The 21571-nt window shown below is 35.7% G+C and overlaps 1 protein-coding gene across 9 annotated transcripts in view; it reads right to left on the reverse strand.

Moving 5' to 3' along the window:
- LOC129906888 (zinc finger protein OZF-like) overlaps window positions 1-21571 on the reverse strand; it is a 453260-nt gene that overhangs the window by 351367 nt on the left and 80322 nt on the right. For all 9 annotated transcript variants that reach the window (XM_055982860.1, XM_055982861.1, XM_055982858.1 and 6 more), the window contains 2 exons: window positions 480-710; window positions 261-405 (listed from right to left, as the gene is read on the reverse strand). In XM_055982860.1, coding sequence (XP_055838835.1) covers window positions 261-405; window positions 480-635 — 301 coding nt within the window. In that variant the 5' untranslated portion in view covers window positions 636-710. The remainder of the gene's footprint in view (window positions 1-260; window positions 406-479; window positions 711-21571) is intronic.

Consider the following 21571-nt stretch of genomic DNA (forward strand, 5'->3'; position numbering starts at 1 on the left):
GACCACAAAATTGTTGTTTTTCCTTATAAAAACTTTATCGACAGCTTCTTTAACGATACGATACGAAATTGGTAGAGACTTTTAGGTAGATTTTCAGATAGGTAATTCAATTACTAAAATACACAAACAAACCATTTAGTATTGGACATATTAGACTTGTATTCGTTTATACTATATCTTTTGATTTTCTGAAAAAAAATTTCGGGGGGGGGGGGGGTTAAACCCCATAACCCCTCCTTAAATACGGCTATGGTTCATACCTGTATGAATACGCTTGTGAGTATTGAGTGAAGATTTCTGACTAAACCGCTTTAAGCAAAGTTCGCACTGAAACGGTCGCTCACCCGTATGTGTTCGCATATGTACTTCGAGGTAAGGTTTTCTACAAAACGCAGCTTCGCAAATCTTAAAAATAAAAGTATTTTAGCAACTATAAAATGTTCCCATAATAATAACAAAAAAAAAAAGACTTATCTTACTGTGCACTGAAATGGCTTCGTTCCAGAGTGTAATTTCATATGTACATAGTAACTGCTCGCTGATGAAAGCATTTTACCGCAGACTTTGCATGCTTGAGGTTTACTTCTAGATTGTCCGGATCCAGTGCTGTTTGTAGACGATAATGATATTGACATTCCATTACTTGATTGGAGAATTTCTGGTTTCAGAACATCAGAAACAGCAGAGATAGAAGTACTTGATTGTTGTGCCTATAAATAAAAGCAATAATTTCATCTCTAAGAATTTTGGTTTTTATAGCTCAAGATAAACTTTTCATTAATTTCGTCAGAATTTATTTATTCTTACATAAAACATTCTATAAGAAAACAAAAAAAAAACTAAATTGAACTTAACAACAAAACACGAGAAGAGAAAACAAGGTAATGGAAGAGAAAACAAGGTAAGAGAAGAAAAAACAACACAAGATAAGACAAAATGAAATTGGCATGACTCGGAATTACAGTTCAGAAAAAAAGATGTTGTCAAAGGAGAAAAACTTAAAAAAATTCAAGGCTTCGAATTTCAATATAAAATTAACTGATAAAATAAACTGCCCCTATTGACTCCATAACACACAGTGAAAATCCTGTGCCTATGTCTTCTAGGAAAAACAGCAAAACTACTTTCTTTGGGCACCAATAAATTTAATTTTCTTAAAACAATCCGTGTGTTTTGATGATATTATTTCTGATGCTGCGCCCTAGAATCAGAGCCCGCCCCTTGCGACGTGAAATAACGCCCTTTAAAAACGGCCACATAATAGCCACACTTTTAAATGTGGATTTATTTCCATGAGAAAATTGAAATAAAGACGTATTAGAGTTTATTGGTTTATATAATAACAAAGGTAATGATAACAATTATTTGAAAACAAGGTCTTGCTCCTAGAACGTTGAAAATACGAATGAGAAAATTTCTGACAAATAATTTTCTCAATAATTAATATTAAAAAAACGATTGCTTTTGTTTTTGTTTTTCAATACCCTTCTCAATCGTTTAATCCAAGGCGTTGGCATAGGTCTTGAAAACGTGTTGAATCCAGGGACTTTGTTAACATATTAGCAAGTCGATCTTTTGTACTAATAGGTGTTGCCATTCCAATACAGCCTTTGTTGTCTTCAAATATTATTGCAGGCTCATTTTGAATTTGGTTTAGGTCTTGCAATAACCCCCGAATCCAAATAGCTTCGGAAACAGCTGCACTGAGTGCCATATACTCAGATTCACTGGAAGAAGTTGCAACTGTTGTTTGCTTTTAGCTTGACCAGGAAACCGTGCATCCAAAAACTTTAAAAATGTATCCAGTAACCGATTTCCTATCATTTATGTCACTTCCCCAGTCAGCATCAGCGTAACCAGTCAAAGGGTGATCACCAGTTATTTCATAAATAAGGTTTTTCTTCTTAGTGCCTTTTAGATACCTCACTATTCTTTTGAGTGCTTGCCAGTTATTTTCTGAAGGGTTTTGTTGATACCTTCCCATGTATCCAACTGGAAAGCATATATCAGGTCGAACACATAACATGATATACATGAGGCTTCCAAGTAATTATCTGTAAGGCTTGTTAAATTCTTGCTCTGATTTTGTCAATTGAAGTTGTAATCCTTTTTCCATTGGACTTCTTGTTGGATTACACTCTTCCATCCCAAATTTTTGGAGCAGCTTGTCAATACTTGATTCTTGTGAAAGTCTTATTACATTTTCCTGAACATCAATTTTTATTCCAAGGAAAAATTTAAGATTTCCACAATCTGACATTTTAAAAGTTGATTCTAGTTTTGTTTCAAGTTCTTGTAATTTCAATAAGCTCTTTCCAGTAATCAATAAATCGTCCACATACAATATAAGTATAATCAGGTCATCTTCTTCTTGTCCCATCTTAGTGTATAAGCAATAGTCATGTCTAGATCTCTTGAACCCCAACTGAATTATTAAATCATTGAACTTCTTGTTCCAACATCTAGGGGATTGTTTAAGACCATAAATGGACTTATATAATCTGCAAACATCTCCATCCTTGACTGAAACCCCTTCAGGAGCAGCCATGTAGGTACAATTCTTCTTTTAGTGTGCCATGCAAAAATGCAGTTTTCACTAGAAGTTGGTGAAAGAGAAACTTGTTTCGTAAGGCCACAGCTAACACAGTTCGAATAGTGGTTAGTTTCGCAACGGGTGAATAAGTCTCTTCATAATCTATCCCAGCTTTTTGCGTAAACCCTCTAACTACTAGACGTGCTTTGTACCTTGTGGGTTCACCATATTCATTTTCTTTAATTTGGAATATCCATTTGGGCTTCAAGGTCTTTGCATTTTTCGGTTTTGTAACCACTTGCCAAACATCATTTTCTTTCACAGAGTTTAGCTCTTCTTCAATAGCCTTGAACCATTTTGGAGCATCGGAACGTCTTTGGATTTCATCTAATGATGCTCCCGACATCTTAAGCTGCCTTACCAAATTCTCAAAATCAGTGATATACTTTGCGACTGAATCACCATCTTTTATCTTGAGCTTCAACAATTGCTTTCTGAGCAACATCTGATTCACCACAGACTTTGTTGCAAAAGACGATTGGAGGCTTTTCCACATCTCTTTAGCTGTAGTCTTCTCACGAATGTAGCTCAAAAAATCATTACGCAATGAAATTTTTCTAGTGTTTTGTAGGTAAGGTAGTATTTTCTTTCCATACAAAAAGTTGTAATGCAAAAGCAGTGATGCGTTTATGAATTCAACCAGCTTTTTTTTTCGTATTTTCTACTTTACCAACCCATGAACAATACAACAAACGATTTGGTGCGTATCTGATTTTTGGATGTGCTGCGCTGTTGGCTGTGTATAGTGTTCTGTTTTGTTTCTTAATTTTTCCAACCATTGCTAGTTTTAATGGTAGGATTCTTGAAGGTGGAAACAGATAGAGAATTTTAAAAAATTATGTCTGTAAGAAACCGTGAAAGCCTTAAAAGTTAGATAGCACATCTTCGAAAATGTTAAATTTGTATGGAGTTTGTTGGCGGTGAGAGCCTTCGAGTCAAAAATACCATCTTTGGATAAAAATACAGCACGACCTACTAAGCTGGTACTATCATGTCCAAAAAAGAAACCCTGAGAGCCCAGTTCAAAAGGCGGTAGCATACGATGTTCAAACACAATCGCTAAGAGACATGCTTAAAAACTCATGGAGAATACAAATGCAGCGACAACAGGGTTCAGTTGGCCTTAGACAATGAACAATTGAAAACCGAGAGACCTGCCGATGTTTCCTCAAATCAACCCGGCGGCGAACCGACATGTGAAGCAGTAATCTGTGATCCCACCCGAGATAAAGGAGAAGAAGAACTCGTGTTGGTTGGCTATTAATTACACGAAATAAACTAATATGAGATTGTTTGCATCAAAATTCTATTTTATCTATGTTCAGATTGTTCATTTAAGCTCTTTGTTCTTAATTTATTTTATGGTTTACTTTGATTATGCGCCGCCAACATAGCCATAGAAGAACCCATACTTGTAGATACGTAGTACCTCAACCAAAGATTGGGTGAACTTGGTAGGCCAATGCCCACAGGATATCCAAAACACTTCCATGGAGTCCAAACCCGAGGACCGCACGTTCAGCACTACGGTTAAGGATAAAGGGGGGTGCAAGGATAAATTGGTAGGCCATTGCCCACAGGATATCCAAAACACCTCCACGAAATCTGAACCCGTAGACCTAACGAACAACACCACGATTAACAGGCTAGCTACGGTCATTAACAAAAGGACCAGACAGCGAAAGGCTAGGGCGATCGACGAAATGGAGTTACACTCTAAAGAACTACTGCTGTACAAGTTAAATCTTGACAGCCAAAATAGTAACCCTAGAACATGCATAGTAGCTAAGAAACAGTTTAATCTTTTTCTTCTAACTACTTACAGCAACATTGACCAGACTACGGTAAAATTGGAGCGCGATGGGCTCCCAATGCTCATCCTCTCGTCCACTTACATGCCGTATGACAGTACAGAAGGACCACCAGCAGATATAACTAAAACGTTGGTATCTTTTGCAAGTAAGAATAAGTTTGATATTATTTTAGGTTGTGATTCTAACTCACACCATGTGCAATGGGGAAGCACTGATACGAATACCAGGGGCGAGTCCCTTTTTGAATATATTATCGAAAACAACTTGCTCGTAGCTAATAGAGGCAACACCCCTACCTTTGTTACAAAATCACGGGAAGAGGTTCTTGATATTACCTTGACGAGTAATTCAGATACTTGCCAATTAGAACAATGGAAGGTTTTAGATGAAATCTCTTTTTCCGACCATCACCTAATAGAATTCTATGTCCCCGATGCTGGCCGGTTAGGAATAATAGGCGTACCGATTGGCATGTCTTCAATAGGGAAATAGTAAAAAACATTAGTCACTTAAAAATTAACAATAACCTAAACACAAATGGTCTTGATAAATTGACAGAGGAATTCACAGGAATTCTACGCGATGCATTGGACAAAAGCTGTCCTCTCATTACCGCGGCGAAGAAAAACAACAAACCACCCTGTTGGACTGTTGAGTTCACTAACATAAGAAAAGAAACAAGAAATCTTTTCAACCTTGCTAAACGCACTAGAGCAGAAAGTGACTGGGAATCTTACAAAACCAGTCAAAGAAAGTTCAAGACAGAAACTCAACGAGCCAAACGAAGCTCTTGGAGAAACTTCTGTAGTACTATCGAATGTACAAACCATTCGGCGAGACTAAGGAGAATACTCTCCAAGACGAATACTTTTATAGGGTCCCTAAAAGGGCCTGATAATCGATGGACAGAATCCTGTCAAGACAGTCTAAAACTCCTGGTGCAAGCCCACTTCCCAGGTTGTAACTCTGAATTGGAAAATGATTCTACAAACTCTTTGCACTCAATATGTGAAATTCCTAGAGAAATTATTACGAAAGAAAAATTGATCTGAGCTATCAACTCCTTTTCTCCTTATAAATCTCCAGGCCTACACGGCATCTTCCCCTTGATGCTGCAAAAAAGGTAGTGAATTCATTATTCCATACCTGATCACAATATTCCAAAATAGCCTACAATTGGGATATGTCCCTAAAACATGGCGTGAAGTCAAAGTTGTCTTTATACCAAAAGCTGGTAAATCCAGTTACACAGAATCCAAAGACTTCAGACCTATCAGTCTAACTTCTTTTACACTCAAAACACTTAATCGATATACATATCCGCAGTTATTTAAGACCTGAGGCTATATCACCCTTTCAGCATGCATACACAAAAGGTAGAAGTGTAGAGACAGCTTTACACTGTGCAGTCAGAACAATAGAAAGCAGCATTTCTCGACATAGAAGGAGCATTCAATAATGTTCATAATAGTGCAATTGAAAAAGCACTCAATGACAGAGGCGTACGCTGAGTTCCCGGGGCCCCGGGCCAAGATTAATTTTGCAGCTCCTTTGATATTTGTAGCCCTTTTAATATAGAAAATAATAATAAATAAAAAGAACGTATACGCCCTACTTCTTTTTTGGTGGCCCCTAATATATCATTTCTTGGTCGCTAAGATTATTGAAGTAACATTTTTTGGGGCCCAAGGATAATATGTATATAATTTTTCTTAAAAAAAAAGCTATTTATGTTTTTGGGGCCCCTGAGGTACTATCTTTTTTTAGATGTATTATTATGTGGCTGGCTATCAATTCATTACGCATTACACTGAAGAATATCATTCGTCTCTCTTGTGTCCGAAGTGATTCATGTGAAATTTCTTATCTTTTTTCTTCGTTACTTTTATAACGTGCCTTTTCTGCTTTGTCTCCAGACGGGGCCATGAGGTGTCGGGGGCCCCGGGGCACCGCCCTGCTTGCCCCAATGAAGTGTACGCCCCTGCTCACTGATCTTAAAATAGAAGACACGGTCATAAAATGGATCGTGTGAAAAACACACAAATCAATAGTGAATTAGGTGGGTCACATATAAAAATGTACGCATCTAGAGGAACCCCACAAGGTGGTATTCTATCACCTCTTCTTTGGATTTTGGTGATGAATGAGATTCTCATCAAACTGAATAACAGCGGTGTCAAGGTTAAAGCCTACGCAGACGATCTATCTCTTCTAGCGACAGGTAAATACCTAATCACTGTAAGCGAACAATTACACTACTGGAAAAAATTAAGGGATCAAAAAAAAATTCCAAATTTTTGGGCAAATTTCAACAGGCCGTAACTTCGAAAGAAATGGTCGTACAAGAAATCGATCAAGAAGGAAATTGTAGCTCCAAGTGTCTAGTTTTTGGATTAGAACTTTAAAAATTTTTAACCTCTGCGGTTTTTGAGTAATCGTAGAAAAACCAGCAACAAAAAAATTTTCAAAATTTTTTTAGTTTTTTTTTTTTGGTCTACGGGCTTGGAAAAATTTTTTTCAGCTTAACCACTATAAGGGTCGGATACTTTGTTCATTTAGCTTTAATTTGGTTTTTTGAACACCTCGATACGTCCACTTCTCGCCGAGATATCGATCTTCAAATGGAAAAGGATCCTTTTGTGTTTGATTATCGATATCTCAGCAACCAATGATCGCACAGAAAGTTAAAGGTGGGTTTCAAGAACTTGAATGAATTCTACTTAACGGCTAGCCATTGCTTTTCCAAAAAAATTTTTTTCTTATTTTCACATGAATTTGAAAATGCAACAAAAAAGGGCTTTTGGTGTTTTTTTTGGAAAATCGAGCGCTAGATCGAAAATATTGAGGAAACCACTAATGTTAAGTGTGCCTTTTACAGTTCAATATGTCCACAAAAACCCTACAAAAAATCAAATTATTCCAGCCAGCCGTTTTTTTGTTTCACTCGATCGAATTTTTGAAAAAATTAAAGGATCACGTTTTTTGCTCTGAAAATGCTCAATTTTCTTTTCTCATTTTGTAATGAGAAAAAAAATTGTTTTTCCTAGCTTTTTCCACATTTTTGCTCCAGAAAAAGCTTACATTTAAAACAAAACAAAATTCCAAAAAAAAAAAAAAAATTCAAAAAATAAAATTTTTTTTCTCTTAAACTTTTTAAGAGAAAAAAATTCCAAAAAATTTTATTTTTTGAATTTTTTGTTTTTTTTTTTTTTTGGAATTTTGTTTTGTTTTAAATTTAAGCTTTTTCTGGAGCAAAAATGTTTTTTTTTTTTCTCTTAAACTTTTTAAGAGAAAAAAATTCAAAACAATTTTATTTTTTGAAATTTTTTTTTGGAATTTTGTTTTGTTTTAAATTTAAGCTTTTTCTGGAGCAAAAATGTGGAAAAAGCTAGGAAAATTACATTACAAAATGAGAAAAGAAAATTGAGCATTTTCAGAGCATAAAACGTGATCCTTTAATTTTTTCAAAAATTCGATCGAGTGAAACAAAAAAACGGCTGGCTGGATTAATTTGATTTTTGTAGGGTTTTTGTGGACATATTGAACTGTAAAAGGCACACTTAACATTAGTGGCTTCCTCAATATTTTCGATCTAGCGCTCGATTTTCCAAAAAAACCACCAAAAGCCCTTTTTTTGTTGCATTTTCAAATTCATGTGAAAATAAGAAACAATTTTTTTTGGAAAAGCAATGGCTAGCCGTTAAGTAGAATTCATTCAAGTTCTTGAAACCCACCTTTAACTTTCTGTGCGATCATTGGTTGCTGAGATATCGATAATCAAACACAAAAGGATCCTTTTCCATTTGAAGATCGATATCTCGGCGAGAAGTGGACGTATCGAGGTGTTCAAAAAACCAAATTAAAGCTAAATGAACAAAGTATCCGATCCTTATAGTGGTTAAGCTGAAAAAAAATTTTCCAAGCCCGTAGACCAAAAAAAAAAAAACTAAAAAAAATTTGAAAATTTTTTTGTTGCTGGTTTTTCTACGATTACTCAAAAACCGCAGAGGTTAAAAATTTTTAAAGTTCTAATCCAAAAACTAGACACTTGGAGCTACAATTTCCTTCTTGATCGATTTCTTGTATGACCATTTCTTTCGAAGTTACGGCCTGTTGAAATTTGCCCAAAAATTTGGAATTTTTTTTTGATCCCTTAATTTTTTCCAGTAGTGTAGAAAGCGCATTATCCAAGGTCAGTAACTGGACCAGGAGATGCGGTCTTAAAGTAAACCCCCTTAAATCAGAACTGGTACTTCTCACAAACAGAAGGAAAATTCCTCCTTTTGTAGTGCCAAAAATTGATGGCACCCCACTTAAGATTTCGGATAAAGCGAAATATCTCGGAGTGATCTTGGATAAGAAACTTAACTGGGGTCCAAACATTCAAGAAAGATATAAAAAAGCCACGTTTGCACTTTACTCATGAAATAGAATTCTTGGCAGAAACTGGGGACCACATCCTAAAATAATCATGTAGATGTATACCGCCATTGTCAGACCCATTCCGACTTATGGCAGCTAAGTCTGTCGGCAAGCTCTGGAGCAATCCACGAACTTGAAGACCCTAACCAAAGTACAAAGAACAGCATGCATTAGCATTAAGGGGGTGATGAGGTCCACTCCAACCACAGGTCTGGAAGCAATCCTTATGCGTGAATCTTGCTCAAAATCCAGATTCAGATTCTTGAATCTCAGATTCATTTTTTTACAAGTAGATCTTGAAATCTGAAATTTTTCCTCTATTTCCCCTCTTCACCCCCCCTTTCAGCTGTCAGATTCACAAATCTCATTCTGAGATTCGTCAATAGAAAACGACATTAATCTCACATTAATCTTCTTTGAGGCTCCCCGATCACAGCAGTGTCTTCCAAGCCGAGATATTGGCAGTGAAAAATGCTGCTAAACAAATATCCATGATGGCGATATCACCTGCTGACTTGCCACCTAAATCAAGTCAAAGCTTGTTTCTTGCTGTCGCGAAGAGCTTAGGGTTCTTGGTATGCAGCATAATGTAAGACTCTGCTGGGTTCCCGCCCACAGTGATGTGTTGGACAACGAAAAAGCGGATGAGCTTGCAAGGGAAGGCTCAGTTCTTGATCCCTCTCTCATAGACCATAACATCAGAATCCCACAATGTGAAATAAAACGAAATATAGTCAACAATTTTTTACAAAAAACCAATGAAAGATGGAACCTCTTAGATACCTGTGGTCACACCATGATCTATGCAGAAGCTGCGGCAATGAGGACGAACAGGAAAACACTGTTCACTTCCTCTGTCACTGCCCAGGAAAACATTGTTAGGAAACTACTTCTTTAAGTAGTTGATTGCGAGAATCTTGATCTTGTCGCACTAGGAAAAAATTCTTAGGAAACTACTTCTTTAAGTAGTTGATTGCGAGAATCTTTTGAAGCAATTTTAACAGCAAGAATTGATGACGAAGTTCAAAAGGTTGTAGTAGCTAAGGATCTCTTTAGTGAAATTAATATATTCAATCAAACGTCAAATCATACTGATCTCAAACCGGTATCAATTTTAAGTTATTTCGTTTCAAATTTGCAAATTTAACGTTTCATGTACTGTAATAAGTTGCTACAGGGGATGCTAGTTTTCCAAAACTTAAAATAATTAAATCATATTTATTCTCAACTATGACGGAAGAGCGATTAACAACAATTTCCATTGAAAAAGACATGCTGAATCGTATTGAAGAAGAAGATATTAAAACAAATCTGTACGATTTTCTTTTTTTTTAGGTTTGGGGCGCCAAAATTTAATTTGACTGGGGCGGCACGTTCAACAGCGGTTATCCATAAATACAAGGAAATACTGTGAAGAAGCTCAACGTCGGACAATTACAATCCCAAGAGTTTGCCAGGGAGTGATTTTCATAACTTCAATAATCACTATCGTCGCACACGATAAGGTTTTTTTTATGTTACGTTACTCGATTATCATCATTTAGCACGATAGCTAAATAGGTATCGTCTTGAGGAAATAACCACAAATAAAATTGTCTAAAACAAAAAGTCTATTAAAGATGAAAGTACAATTAAAAAAAAGATATTGCATTATTATATCAACATTTTCAACTCCATCTTCCTTCACTTTCGGTTAATATTCCAAAATAAAACATATTTTCTTCTTGGTTAATTCCAGCGCTGGAATCTTTTTAATTATTTTGGGAAAACGCATTTTTATATTTTTCAACCAAACCCAACTAGAAATTCATTGAGCGTCTAGCATTCGTAGCGATCACTTCATCTTTTTTCCTCGGAAACCAGTTTCATACATTATATCTGTCTCGCTTATATAACCCACGTGTTTTTTTGACAACCCTTTTTGCAATTTGCTTTTCAAGCAATTAAATCGAATTTCTATTCATCTTTTTCAATTAAATAAACCTTAAAAAACACAGTGCGGCACTCCTTGGACAAAAAGAAAAAAAAATATATGTGCTATTTTTACAAAAGTAATGGTCACATCATATAGTCTAATAACCAAACCATTGGAAAACAAAACTTTTTTCCATTGGGCAGAATAGTTTTTCAGCTAAGTCTGCTGCAAGTATGCATTGGCAACAAGAAAAAAATTCATTTTAGTCAGCCTGGTTTGGTAAGTCCGAACGATTATTTTTCTTAACAAGTACGGGTAACAGTTAAACAAAAAATTTTGTTTGGGTTATGAAGAACGTATAATGTTTTATTATACACAATATTTTAGAAATCAATTGGAGGTTTTTAATTTTTTTTTTAATTTTGAAAATAACCATTTAATTTCTTTTTTTTGGAAAATTTCAGGAACTTTGAATAGACGTAAAAAATTAGCGGCTCAAAATATCCCGTAATTTGTACACAAACGCATAGACTATATGCTTGGCTATATGCCACTGTATAAATTTACTGCTAAAAACTACTGCACAATTTTAAATTATTTTTTAACAGCGTAGATCAAACCATAAAAAAAACTTTTTTGTGTAAATAAAAGTTTTTAAAATTTTTGTTTTAATTTAATTTTTGGACAGCTGTTTCGTATAAGATAAGGACAATTTAAGGGGTGATTCTTGGGTTTATTCTAAGAAAATTTTTTTTTACAGTAACGCTCTATCTGCAAAGTTGATACCACGTTACGATGATTTAGGAAAACGCTTACTTCTGTATACCTTTACTCATGTTAATGATGATTTCTCTGTTTAAACAGTTGTTAGAAGGAAAGTTAAGATTTTTGTTTTTAGTAAATATGTTATTCTTTTTAACTGCGTTTAAGAAATTTTGATATCTTTTTTGGTTGCTCGAATATTAATTTTTAAAGTCTGTTCATTTTTTCTTGCCCATGATAATTTTTGACTGAGGCCAATTTTCTTCGAGAAATGTGTTATAAACATAGCGTTTTATTAATTTATTTTCATGAAAGTTTACCAAAACACTTATATGAACATTTTATGATACTTAGGAAAACCTGCACCAGGAAAAATAAGTCGTAAAAGGTTAAGAAAAAAATGTTTTTTTGTTGTTTGAGATAATTTTTATTTAAAGTGCAGTTACAAAAATATTTAAAGTCCCTTCCTTGATTTGGTAAAAGTTAGATCAAAGCATTGCATTTATAAGTTTCCATGAAAGTTTTCAAATTCTGAGAACCTTATTTATAACTTCTCTTTGAACATAACACTTCTGGGTAAAAGTATAGTCTATATAACCACACGGGTTTTGAGGTATGTACATATCGTCGGTATCCTGCAAAAACGTCTCAAGTCCACTTTTTTGTGAAATAGAGTTAATAATGCAAAAATGTCCCAAAAGTCATAATCCATGTCGTGAAAAAAAATCCCATCTCTATTTAAAGTATTTATGTAGTTATTGTATAAAAACCATCCAAATGCGTAGAGCAAGAAAGACCCAAGTGGACTTGGGTCCTTTTTGCACAACTCTTTTATTTCCTTTTTTTCATTTTCTCTGCAAAAAAAGCCCAAGTACTGAAATTCAAATAAAAAACTATTTCATGGCCTACTTGAAATCCGTTTAATATAACCCAAATGCGATACACTGACTTTCTGGACTTGTCACAACTGTCGGATATTATAAAAAACAAAAATTTGGACGAAAATGGAGACAAGGTTAACTGGTTAAAAGTAAAATCTTTTAGGTACCAAAAGATAAAACCTGGTGTGATGGAATACAAATATGACCACACTGAAACTTATAAAAAGATACGTGTTTTTGGTAAAGGTCGTCCAATTAATTTAAAAGACGTTACCATCAAAAGAGTCTATAACAGCAGCCTTCCTATAAGTGTGGAAAAGAAAAAAGATTTACTTAGTCTTTGCAAGTCAGGAGCCATACCGGAAGAGTTTCACCAATGGAACAAAAACTTAAAAACAAGCAAAATCACCAGAAATAAGGCCCCAGAGCCCGATATAAATGAGGATTCGGAATCAGACCAAGATTAATACATAAAAAAAAAAACAAAAAAAATGTTCCTAAAAAACCCATGTCCCTTTAAACCTTTTTTTTAATGCAAAAAAGACCTATGTCCAAGATTCATTTAATTTTTGTATAAAAAAAAGTTGAATAAATTGAATTGAGTTAAATTTTTTGGTTTCATCTTATTTATAAATACTTTTACTATCAGATTTTAATTACAATTTTCAAATCGAAACTGCTTAGTGATTTTTCCAGCCGCCATAAACTTTAAATCTTCAATAACTCAGAAACACAAAAATGTGACTTGAGATGTTTTTGCAGGATACCGACGATATGCAGCATTATGTTGTTCTATATTGCAAAAACCTGAGTCAGTATAAATTTTAAAAAATATTCAATAAATCAAGGATCAAGGAACATGATTTTTTTGCGGCATCCTTTCGACAAAAGTAGCGGCTTTTTTGCTCTAGCAACCAAACCAAAAAAGAAAAAAAAAACACTCTTTAGCAATGAACTAAACGATATAGTCTACGAGTCGGCAGCATATTTTGGCAGTTTTGGTATAACCGAAATTCGAGTGTGTACATATCTAGATATGTACCACAGTATGTCAACGGAAAAAGTCTGGCAGTGATCTTTTTCAGCTTTCCCTTGCCAGACGCATTCAAAGTGCAGTAAAAAATCAACTTTTGGCGTTTTGGTATAAACGAATAAATGATACCATTGAATAATTACACGGTGTTACAAAAATGAGGTTTTAAAATATACGCGGGCGGAGACCTATCAGGTTTTGTAGAGCTAGTCGCACTGAATACGAAACCAGAGCCGGTTTTAGGGGGGGGGGGGGGGGGGGCAGCCTGGGCCGTCGCCCAGGGGCGCAAGAATTGAACTTTTACAAAAGTTATATAAATAACGAAGTCTTTCCAATCGATGTTTTAGTTTTTTTTTACATTCACAAAGGCGCCCCAATTTTTTTCTATTTAACATTTTCAACGGCGCTCGTATGTTTGTCCTAAACTTTTTGAAGAATGAAGGCGCCCCCCAATTTTGGGTTAATTTATTTGGCTTCCGGAAGGACAATGGTGTCCAAAATCTTCGTTCGTCTTTGAAGAACAAGGCGACCCAATTTCTTTTGAAAGACTAAAGCAATCCTAATATTCCTCCTACCAATTTAATTTTTGCAAAGGTGCCCCTATAATAATGAATAAGGAAAGAGAAGGGAGACGGACACTGCACATTTTTAATAAATGCATTAACAAGTATATGAGAGGTAAGACATAATCTGCTGTTGCTTTTTTTCGTGATTTTAAAAGATTGTTTTTAGATGAATTTTTTTTTAGAGGCGCCACTTGCAATCTTGCCCAGAGGCGCCGGTAGTGCTTAAACCGGCACTGTACGAAACGGTATTTTAAAATCCCCTAGCACCCCCAAAATCTGGAGTTACGGGCAAAAAACGGTTTTTTGGACCTTCACCCATTGAACAAATTCTAGCTTCGACAATTTTTTACCCATTTTCGATTTTTTTAACAGTTTCTGATAGAAGATAAATATACCTTTTTAACAATGTATAAAACTTGTAGCTCGGTTAAACCACTTAGAATTTATAAGCTGTCAAAGTTCAAAAATTCCATTTTTTCGTCATTTGCCCAACTTCGGCATCAATTTAAAGTATATGTTTTCAAAACAACATGCTATTTAAAAAATATATTCTAAAACTATATCTATTTCCCAATTGATCGATCTATTTTTTATGAAAATCACTTCAAAATTGGCTTAGAAAAAAAAAATTTTTCGATTTCAACCCAGATACAGAAATTCGAACTTTTAGGTATAGAACAAAAATGTTGTTTCGGCACGTAGTAGGATAAGTTGGACGCCAGGATTTGATGAAGGGTTTTTGTAGAGGAGCTCAATACAAACATTTTTTTTCTTTAAGAGGGGGGTCTATCTCCCCCTGTTTAGGTGGGAGGGGCATTTTTCTAAAAAAAAATTATCAAAATAAAAAAAAATTATTAAAAAACAACGGCAACACTTACAGTAATAAATGATACCATTTCCAAAAGGCAAAATTGTGCATTTGATTCTAATTTTTAAATCAATATAATATTACCAATAGTTTTTGAAATAATCGATTTCAAAGTTAAAAATAGGGGAAAAAAATTTTTTTTAAACTCATTTTATACTATTTGTGTCCAGACTGCGAATTTTAGTAAAAAAAATTACTCACACAGAAAACTGGCTCAATTGATTCCTTATCGAACCGTGAAAACTATATGTTTCTATGTCTTTTAGTTTTTGGGAAAATTGAAAAATTATTTTATCAGATTTTTCTTATTTTTAAATTTTTTTTTTGTTTTTATTTGTTTTTATTTTTCAGTTTTCTCAAAAAGTAGAAGACATAGAAACATATAGTTTTCACTGTTCGATAAGGAATTAATTGAGGCAGTTTTCTGTCTAAGTAATTTATTTACTAAAATTCACAGTCTGGACAAAAATAGTATAAAATGAGTTTTCAAAAATTTTGTTTCCCCTATTTTTAACTTTGAAATCGATTATTTCAAAAACTATTGGTAATATTATATTGATTTAAAAATTAGAATCAAATGCACAATTTTGCCTTTTGGAAATGGTATCATTTATTACTGTAAGTGTTGCCGTTGTTTTTTAATATTTTTTTTTTATTTTGATAATTTTTTTTTAGAAAAATGCCCCTCCCACCTAAACAGGGGGAGATAGACCCCCCTCTTAAAGAAAAAAAATGTTTGTATTGAGCTCCTCTACAAAAACCCTTCATCAAATCCTGGCGTCCAACTTATCCTACTACGTGCCGAAACAACATTTTTGTTCTATACCTAAAAGTTCGAATTTCTGTATCTGGGTTGAAATCGAAAAATTTTTTTTTTCTAAGCCAATTTTGAAGTGATTTTCATAAAAAATACATCGATCAATTGGGAAATAGATATAGTTTTAGAATATATTTTTTAAATAGCATGTTGTTTTTAAATTGATGCCGAAGTTGGGCAAATGACGAAAAAATGGAATTTTTGAACTTTGACAGCTTATAAATTCTAAGTGATTTAACCGAGCTACAAGTTTTATACATTGTTAAAAAGGTATATTTATCTTCTATCATAAACTGTAAAAAAATCGAAAATGGGTAAAAAATTGTCGAAGCTAGAATTTTTTCAATAGGTGAAGGTCCAAAAAACCGTTTTTTGCCCGTAACTCCAGATTTTGGGGGTGTTAGGGGATTTTCAAATACCGTTTCGTATTCAGTGCGACGAGCTCTACTAAACCTGATAGGTCTCCGCCCGCGTATATTTTGAGTGTTACACCGTGTTATATATAGAAGTGACACCGGAAAAAACGTCCGCTATGTTTGAGGGGTGGAGCCACAATCGTTTGAGGAGTGGCGCCACAATCGTTTTAGGATTGTGTATTTGATGGCCGAAAAATCCCTGAAAAGGACTTTTGGTTACCTAGTAACCACATCTATAATATTATTTATATTTAATGTATTTGTGTTAGTTTTGTTTTGTGCTAGTAGTGTGTTTGTTTATTTTTGTTTCTGTAATATTGAAATTGAATTTATTTTAAATTTTTGTATTATTTTGAATTGAATTTTTATTTTTGAATGTTTGATTCTTATTATTTGAAAGGATTTTGTTTTTTGTTTTTATTAACGACAAGAAGATTTTCTTCAGTTATAGAAGTGTTTATTTAATTTTGATTAGGGTGCTTTTTGTAATAACATCTAGGCCAAAGTAGTAGTAGTAGTTCACATTATTTGAATGTTTTCCACATGCACTGTGGCATATACTTACTATTTTCTTAAACCGCATAATGCAAGAGTAGATTAGGATTAAGTTCATACAATATGGCCATATTTCACATTATTTTAAAGTATTTTAATACATATTTCAAAGTATTTTAATACAATACGAAACAACCTCGTTTATTTGCTTAAACTGATTTATGTTTGCGAACAAGAACCTTGTTCAAATTTGCAACTGTAAATGAAAATTTAAAGTTTTTATAAAATGTTAAATTTTGAAAAACAAAATTTTTTCGCCCCATTTTTGGATACTTTTCTTTTTTTTTAATTATTATATTTTTTTTATCTAAAATTTAAACGATATTTACTAATAAAATGTTCAAATAAACTCAAAAGGTAAAAAGGCCTATTTTGACCGCAAATGCAAGACAATGTGGTTTTTGGATAGTTCCAATGATTTTTCTATTTCACCATTTGAAATAAAATATTTGGTTCTAAGATCCTAAAACTAGAAGAACGTAGCTTTTACATGCTTTTTATTTTGTCATGATAATATACATATATAGTCAAGCTATGCATTCGTACAGAAAAAAAAGTTGAGATAACAATCAGATATGGGATTATTATAGCCCTGTTCCACTGGAGGTGGTAGTCTTCTAGTAGTAGATTTTTTGTTTAATCTAGTACTATCATCTACCTACTCATGCTCTTCTTCTCGAGTGGATACGATTTATATTGAATTCGTTGAAAGTGCGTTCCATTGAAAATCGCTAGTAAACTACTAGTAGTACTTTGCCACCTCCCAAAGGAAAAGGGCTTATAATAGTAAATGCAAAAAAGTGGTTCACGGAATTTCCGTTTGTCAGTCTGTCTGTCTACAGCTAAACGGATCTACCGATTAAAATCAAACTTGGTATGAAGCATTTTTTGGAGACTGTCCAGAGGGGTTCTTAGAACTTATTTTTTTTTACCAAAAATAACGATACCTGTCATATACCAATTTCGGAAATGTTTAATTTTTCGAAAACGGTACCAGTGATTTTGGTTAAAAAAAATATATAATAGTTTTTGGGCAAACATGGAAATTTTTAAAAATTATTGTTATTATCAACGAATTTTTTATACAACAGCATTTATAAAGTCATGAATTAAAGTTATCAGGTGTAGGTTAGCCTTATACATAGCCGTAGCTAGGATTTCATTTCGGGGGGGGTTAGCTCAGACCAAACAAAAATTTTTTTAGAAATCACAATACTTTGTATCAACTATATGTAACTGCAGTCGATTCTAAATCCCGCTAAATCAAATAGTCATTTGAATTGTGTAGAATCGAAAAATTTGCCAATATCCTTTTTAAGTATTTTTAGGAGAGGAATTCGTAGTTAAAAGTTTAAAAAAGCCCTGCTTACGGTAAACGTAATTTAAAAATGGCCGAATATTCAGCGGCATCTCTAGTTGTAACGAAGTTACAAAATCACCCCCAAACTAAGCCAAACTAATAACAACCGAAAACCCCTCAATGGATGCTACATCGAGATTATCAAGATTGTACAGCTGCAGCCATAACCGAAAAATCGTTGCATATCGTGGGGCGCCCACGCAATTCTTGTTCTTGTTATACACACAAATATGTTATTGTTATTAGTTTATTGCAGTGCACGATACAAAAGAAAAATGTGTATCTGTTTCCGTACGTAGTTTTAAGTTATGAGCATTAGAGTTTATATTTAGTTACTACCATTAGTATTATAAGTAAATGTAAGAAATGCACTGAATTTTGTCTTCTATCTCGCTACCGATTTTTGTTAATAAAAGCATAAAGATAAAGACCTGAAATTAGCCGAAGGTTGTGAAGTGCAATAAAGGCATTTTCAAAAGGAATTTTTGAATTAAAAAAAACTATTTGTCTGAAGCGAAAAGCTGACGGCGGGAAATTAATTTCCATTTAATTAGCAAAAGGCTATTTGTCTGAAGCGAAAGCTGACGGCGGGGACTTAAGTTCCATTATAGGGTAATTTGCCTGAAGCAGTAGCTGACGGTGGGAGTATTATCTCCATTCATTTTGCCTGAAGCGTAAGCGGACGGTTTAGGGTTATTTGCCTAAAACGAAAGTGGACGGCGGGAAATTAATTTCCATTTTAGGGTTATTTGCCTGAAGTGTAAACAGACGGCGGGAATAGTATTTCCATTGTAGGTTATACGAAATACTCTGTTAGTGGTGAGGTCAATAATAAAAATATTTGTATTAAAAATTGTAAATAATTAAAGAATTTTTAAGAATAAAAATATTTATTTTTTTAAATAAAAATCTTGTCTTTTGGTGTTATTTGGACTTTGACAACCGAGTTTTCAGCTGCTTTCTTCGGGTTCACCCTGGCCCCGCTGAGTCCTACCCCAGCTGAGAAGAAAAAGCATCACAAATTGGCGCCCGAGCAGGGACCTTTAGGAAGTTCATCCAAACACCCACCGCCGACCGATTGGAACTTTCAAAAAGGTACCACCGACACCGATTGCCGCTACTCAATTAACATCCAGCGACCAACGCTAACTAATCCACCGAACACCGCTCGCCATTTCACCAGCCACCGCCTACCAATTCACCGACTACCGCCCGCCAACCCACCGACTACCGCCTACCAATTCGCCGACTACCGCCCACCGCTTACCACCCGCGTTCAGACACCCGTATTCCACCAACCGCCAACATGACTGACAGCGACAACGAAGCCAATGAAGAAAACATCTTCAAGAACCTGGGGTTCATATATTTCATGAAGAAACCTGAGCTGGTCGAGGCTCTGGCTTCTCGAAGCCTGGACACAGAAGGGACTATGAAAGTGTTACGTCAACGACTCAGCAACCATCTCAAAAAAGTTCGTTCGCATAGTTCGACCCAAAACCTTTGCGAGAAATGGGAAACCATAGTTGAGCAAAGAATCGATGCCGAGGAACCCGTTCCTACTTCTGCCAGTGCTCCTAAGCCAGACAAAGCCACCAGTACATTACATGTTCCAGACCCAGGATCAGTTCCACCACCGTTCATCCAGACCTCCTTCGTCTTACCTTCCTTGCCAACTCACTCGTCCGGAGTTAACCAGCCACCGATCCATACGCCTAAATCGTCCGACCCACAAAATCTGTCACTCCACCGACCAAACACAATTCATCCGAATGCTGAGACAACTCCGCCGCACTCCAACCGTCTCACCCTGAGTTATGAAGCGGAGGTAATGAACACCGTCCGCAAATGGGGTCTCCGATTCGATTCGTCAGGGAATCCGTTGGAGTTTCTTGAACGTCTCACCGAATTAACGCGGTGTTATAACATTCCATCCAAGGACATTATCAGAGCTTTACCCGAAATATTTCGAGGCAGCGCTTTAGAGTGGCTCCGGATTAAAGGGGACGAGTTTTCCACTTGGGAAAAATTCAGAGAAGCGTTTATTCGTCATTTTCTGCCCGCCCGATACCTACACAAGCTCGAAGAAGAAATATTGCGTAAACGCCAAGGGCCTCGAGAAAAGGCTAAAGATTACATTCTGTCAGCCCAATACTTGTTGCGCCAACACCCTCGAATGCCCATTTCTGAAAACATCGACCGCATATTCGACAATATGCGCCCCGAGTACCGGTATTATATCCGCCGCCGAGATTTCACCACCCTTGATGAGCTGGCTTTCTTAGCCGAAGAGTTCGAATCCGTCAGGAACGATGAAAGGAATCTTCGTCCAGCTCCGAATCCAGCAACAGTTCCACCGATTCCCCGAAGTCAACCAACAGTAACTCCGTACAACCGAGACACTCACTGTTGGAATTGTAAGCAACGTGGGCATCGCAAAGAGACATGCCATAGACCTTTTCGTCTATTCTGCTCGTTTTGCGGAGAAGATGGTCGTTTAACAAAAGACTGTAATTGCCATAGGAATTCAGTTTCCGTAATCACCGCATCACCCGTACGAGACCCTAGGACTTTCATTCCTATCAGAGTCGAAAGTGAAACTTACCAAGCTTTGGTGGATACTGGCTCTACGAGGACTTTTGTGGGTGCTGCCCTGAGACAAAAGTTTAAGGACTGGGACTTACCTATGCGTACGCAAACCCGCCCGATCCATCTAGCAAACGGCGAGCCAATCATCACAACAGAACATTACACCGCAACATTTAAGTTAGGTGGCGCTACTTTAACTGGAGAGGTAACTTATTTACCTAGCTTAGACGAAGACGCTATTATAGGGGTCGACTTTTTGAACCAAGCCAACTTAAAGATCTACCTGGGTGACGAGCTCATTGATGGCAAGAAAACAGCATCGGGAACCGAGCCAAGTCGTGTGTGCTCCATGACGTCACATTTACCCGCAAAACAGCAGGAGGACTTGCAAACGTTTTTAGACACCGAATTACCAAAGTTCGAGAACATCAAAGGTATATCGAATGTCCCTCCGCACCGTATCCGCCTCAACTCAACCGAGCCGTTTAAACAGCGGTATTACCCCCGAAACCCGGCCATGCAGAAGATTATAAACGAGGAAATAGACGACTTATTGAAAACAGGGAAGATTAGCCCTTCGAAGAGCCCGTACAGCTCCCCTATCGTTTTAGTAAGAAAGAAAGTGGGATCGTGGAGAGTCTGTGTCGACTTTCGTCGACTCAACGAAGTGTCATGTAAGGATGCGTACCCTCTGCCTTTCATAGTATCCATTTTAGACAAGCTGCGAGAAGCAAAGTTCATAACCACTATAGACCTGAAACAAGGCTACTGGCAAATAGCGCTAGAGCAAAGCTGCCGCCCTTACACCGCTTTTACCGTACCAGGGAGGGGCTTGTTCGAGTGGAATGTAATGCCGTGTGGGTTACATTCAGCAGGCGCAACTTTTCAGAGGGCTATGGACTCATTGTTTGGAACTGATATAAACGACCACGTACTCGTATACCTCGATGACATCATCGTCATTAGCAAAACATTTGAAG

The sequence above is a fragment of the Episyrphus balteatus genome, chromosome 1, assembly GCF_945859705.1.
Source record: "Episyrphus balteatus chromosome 1, idEpiBalt1.1, whole genome shotgun sequence".
In the NCBI taxonomy this organism is placed as follows: domain Eukaryota; kingdom Metazoa; phylum Arthropoda; class Insecta; order Diptera; family Syrphidae; genus Episyrphus; species Episyrphus balteatus.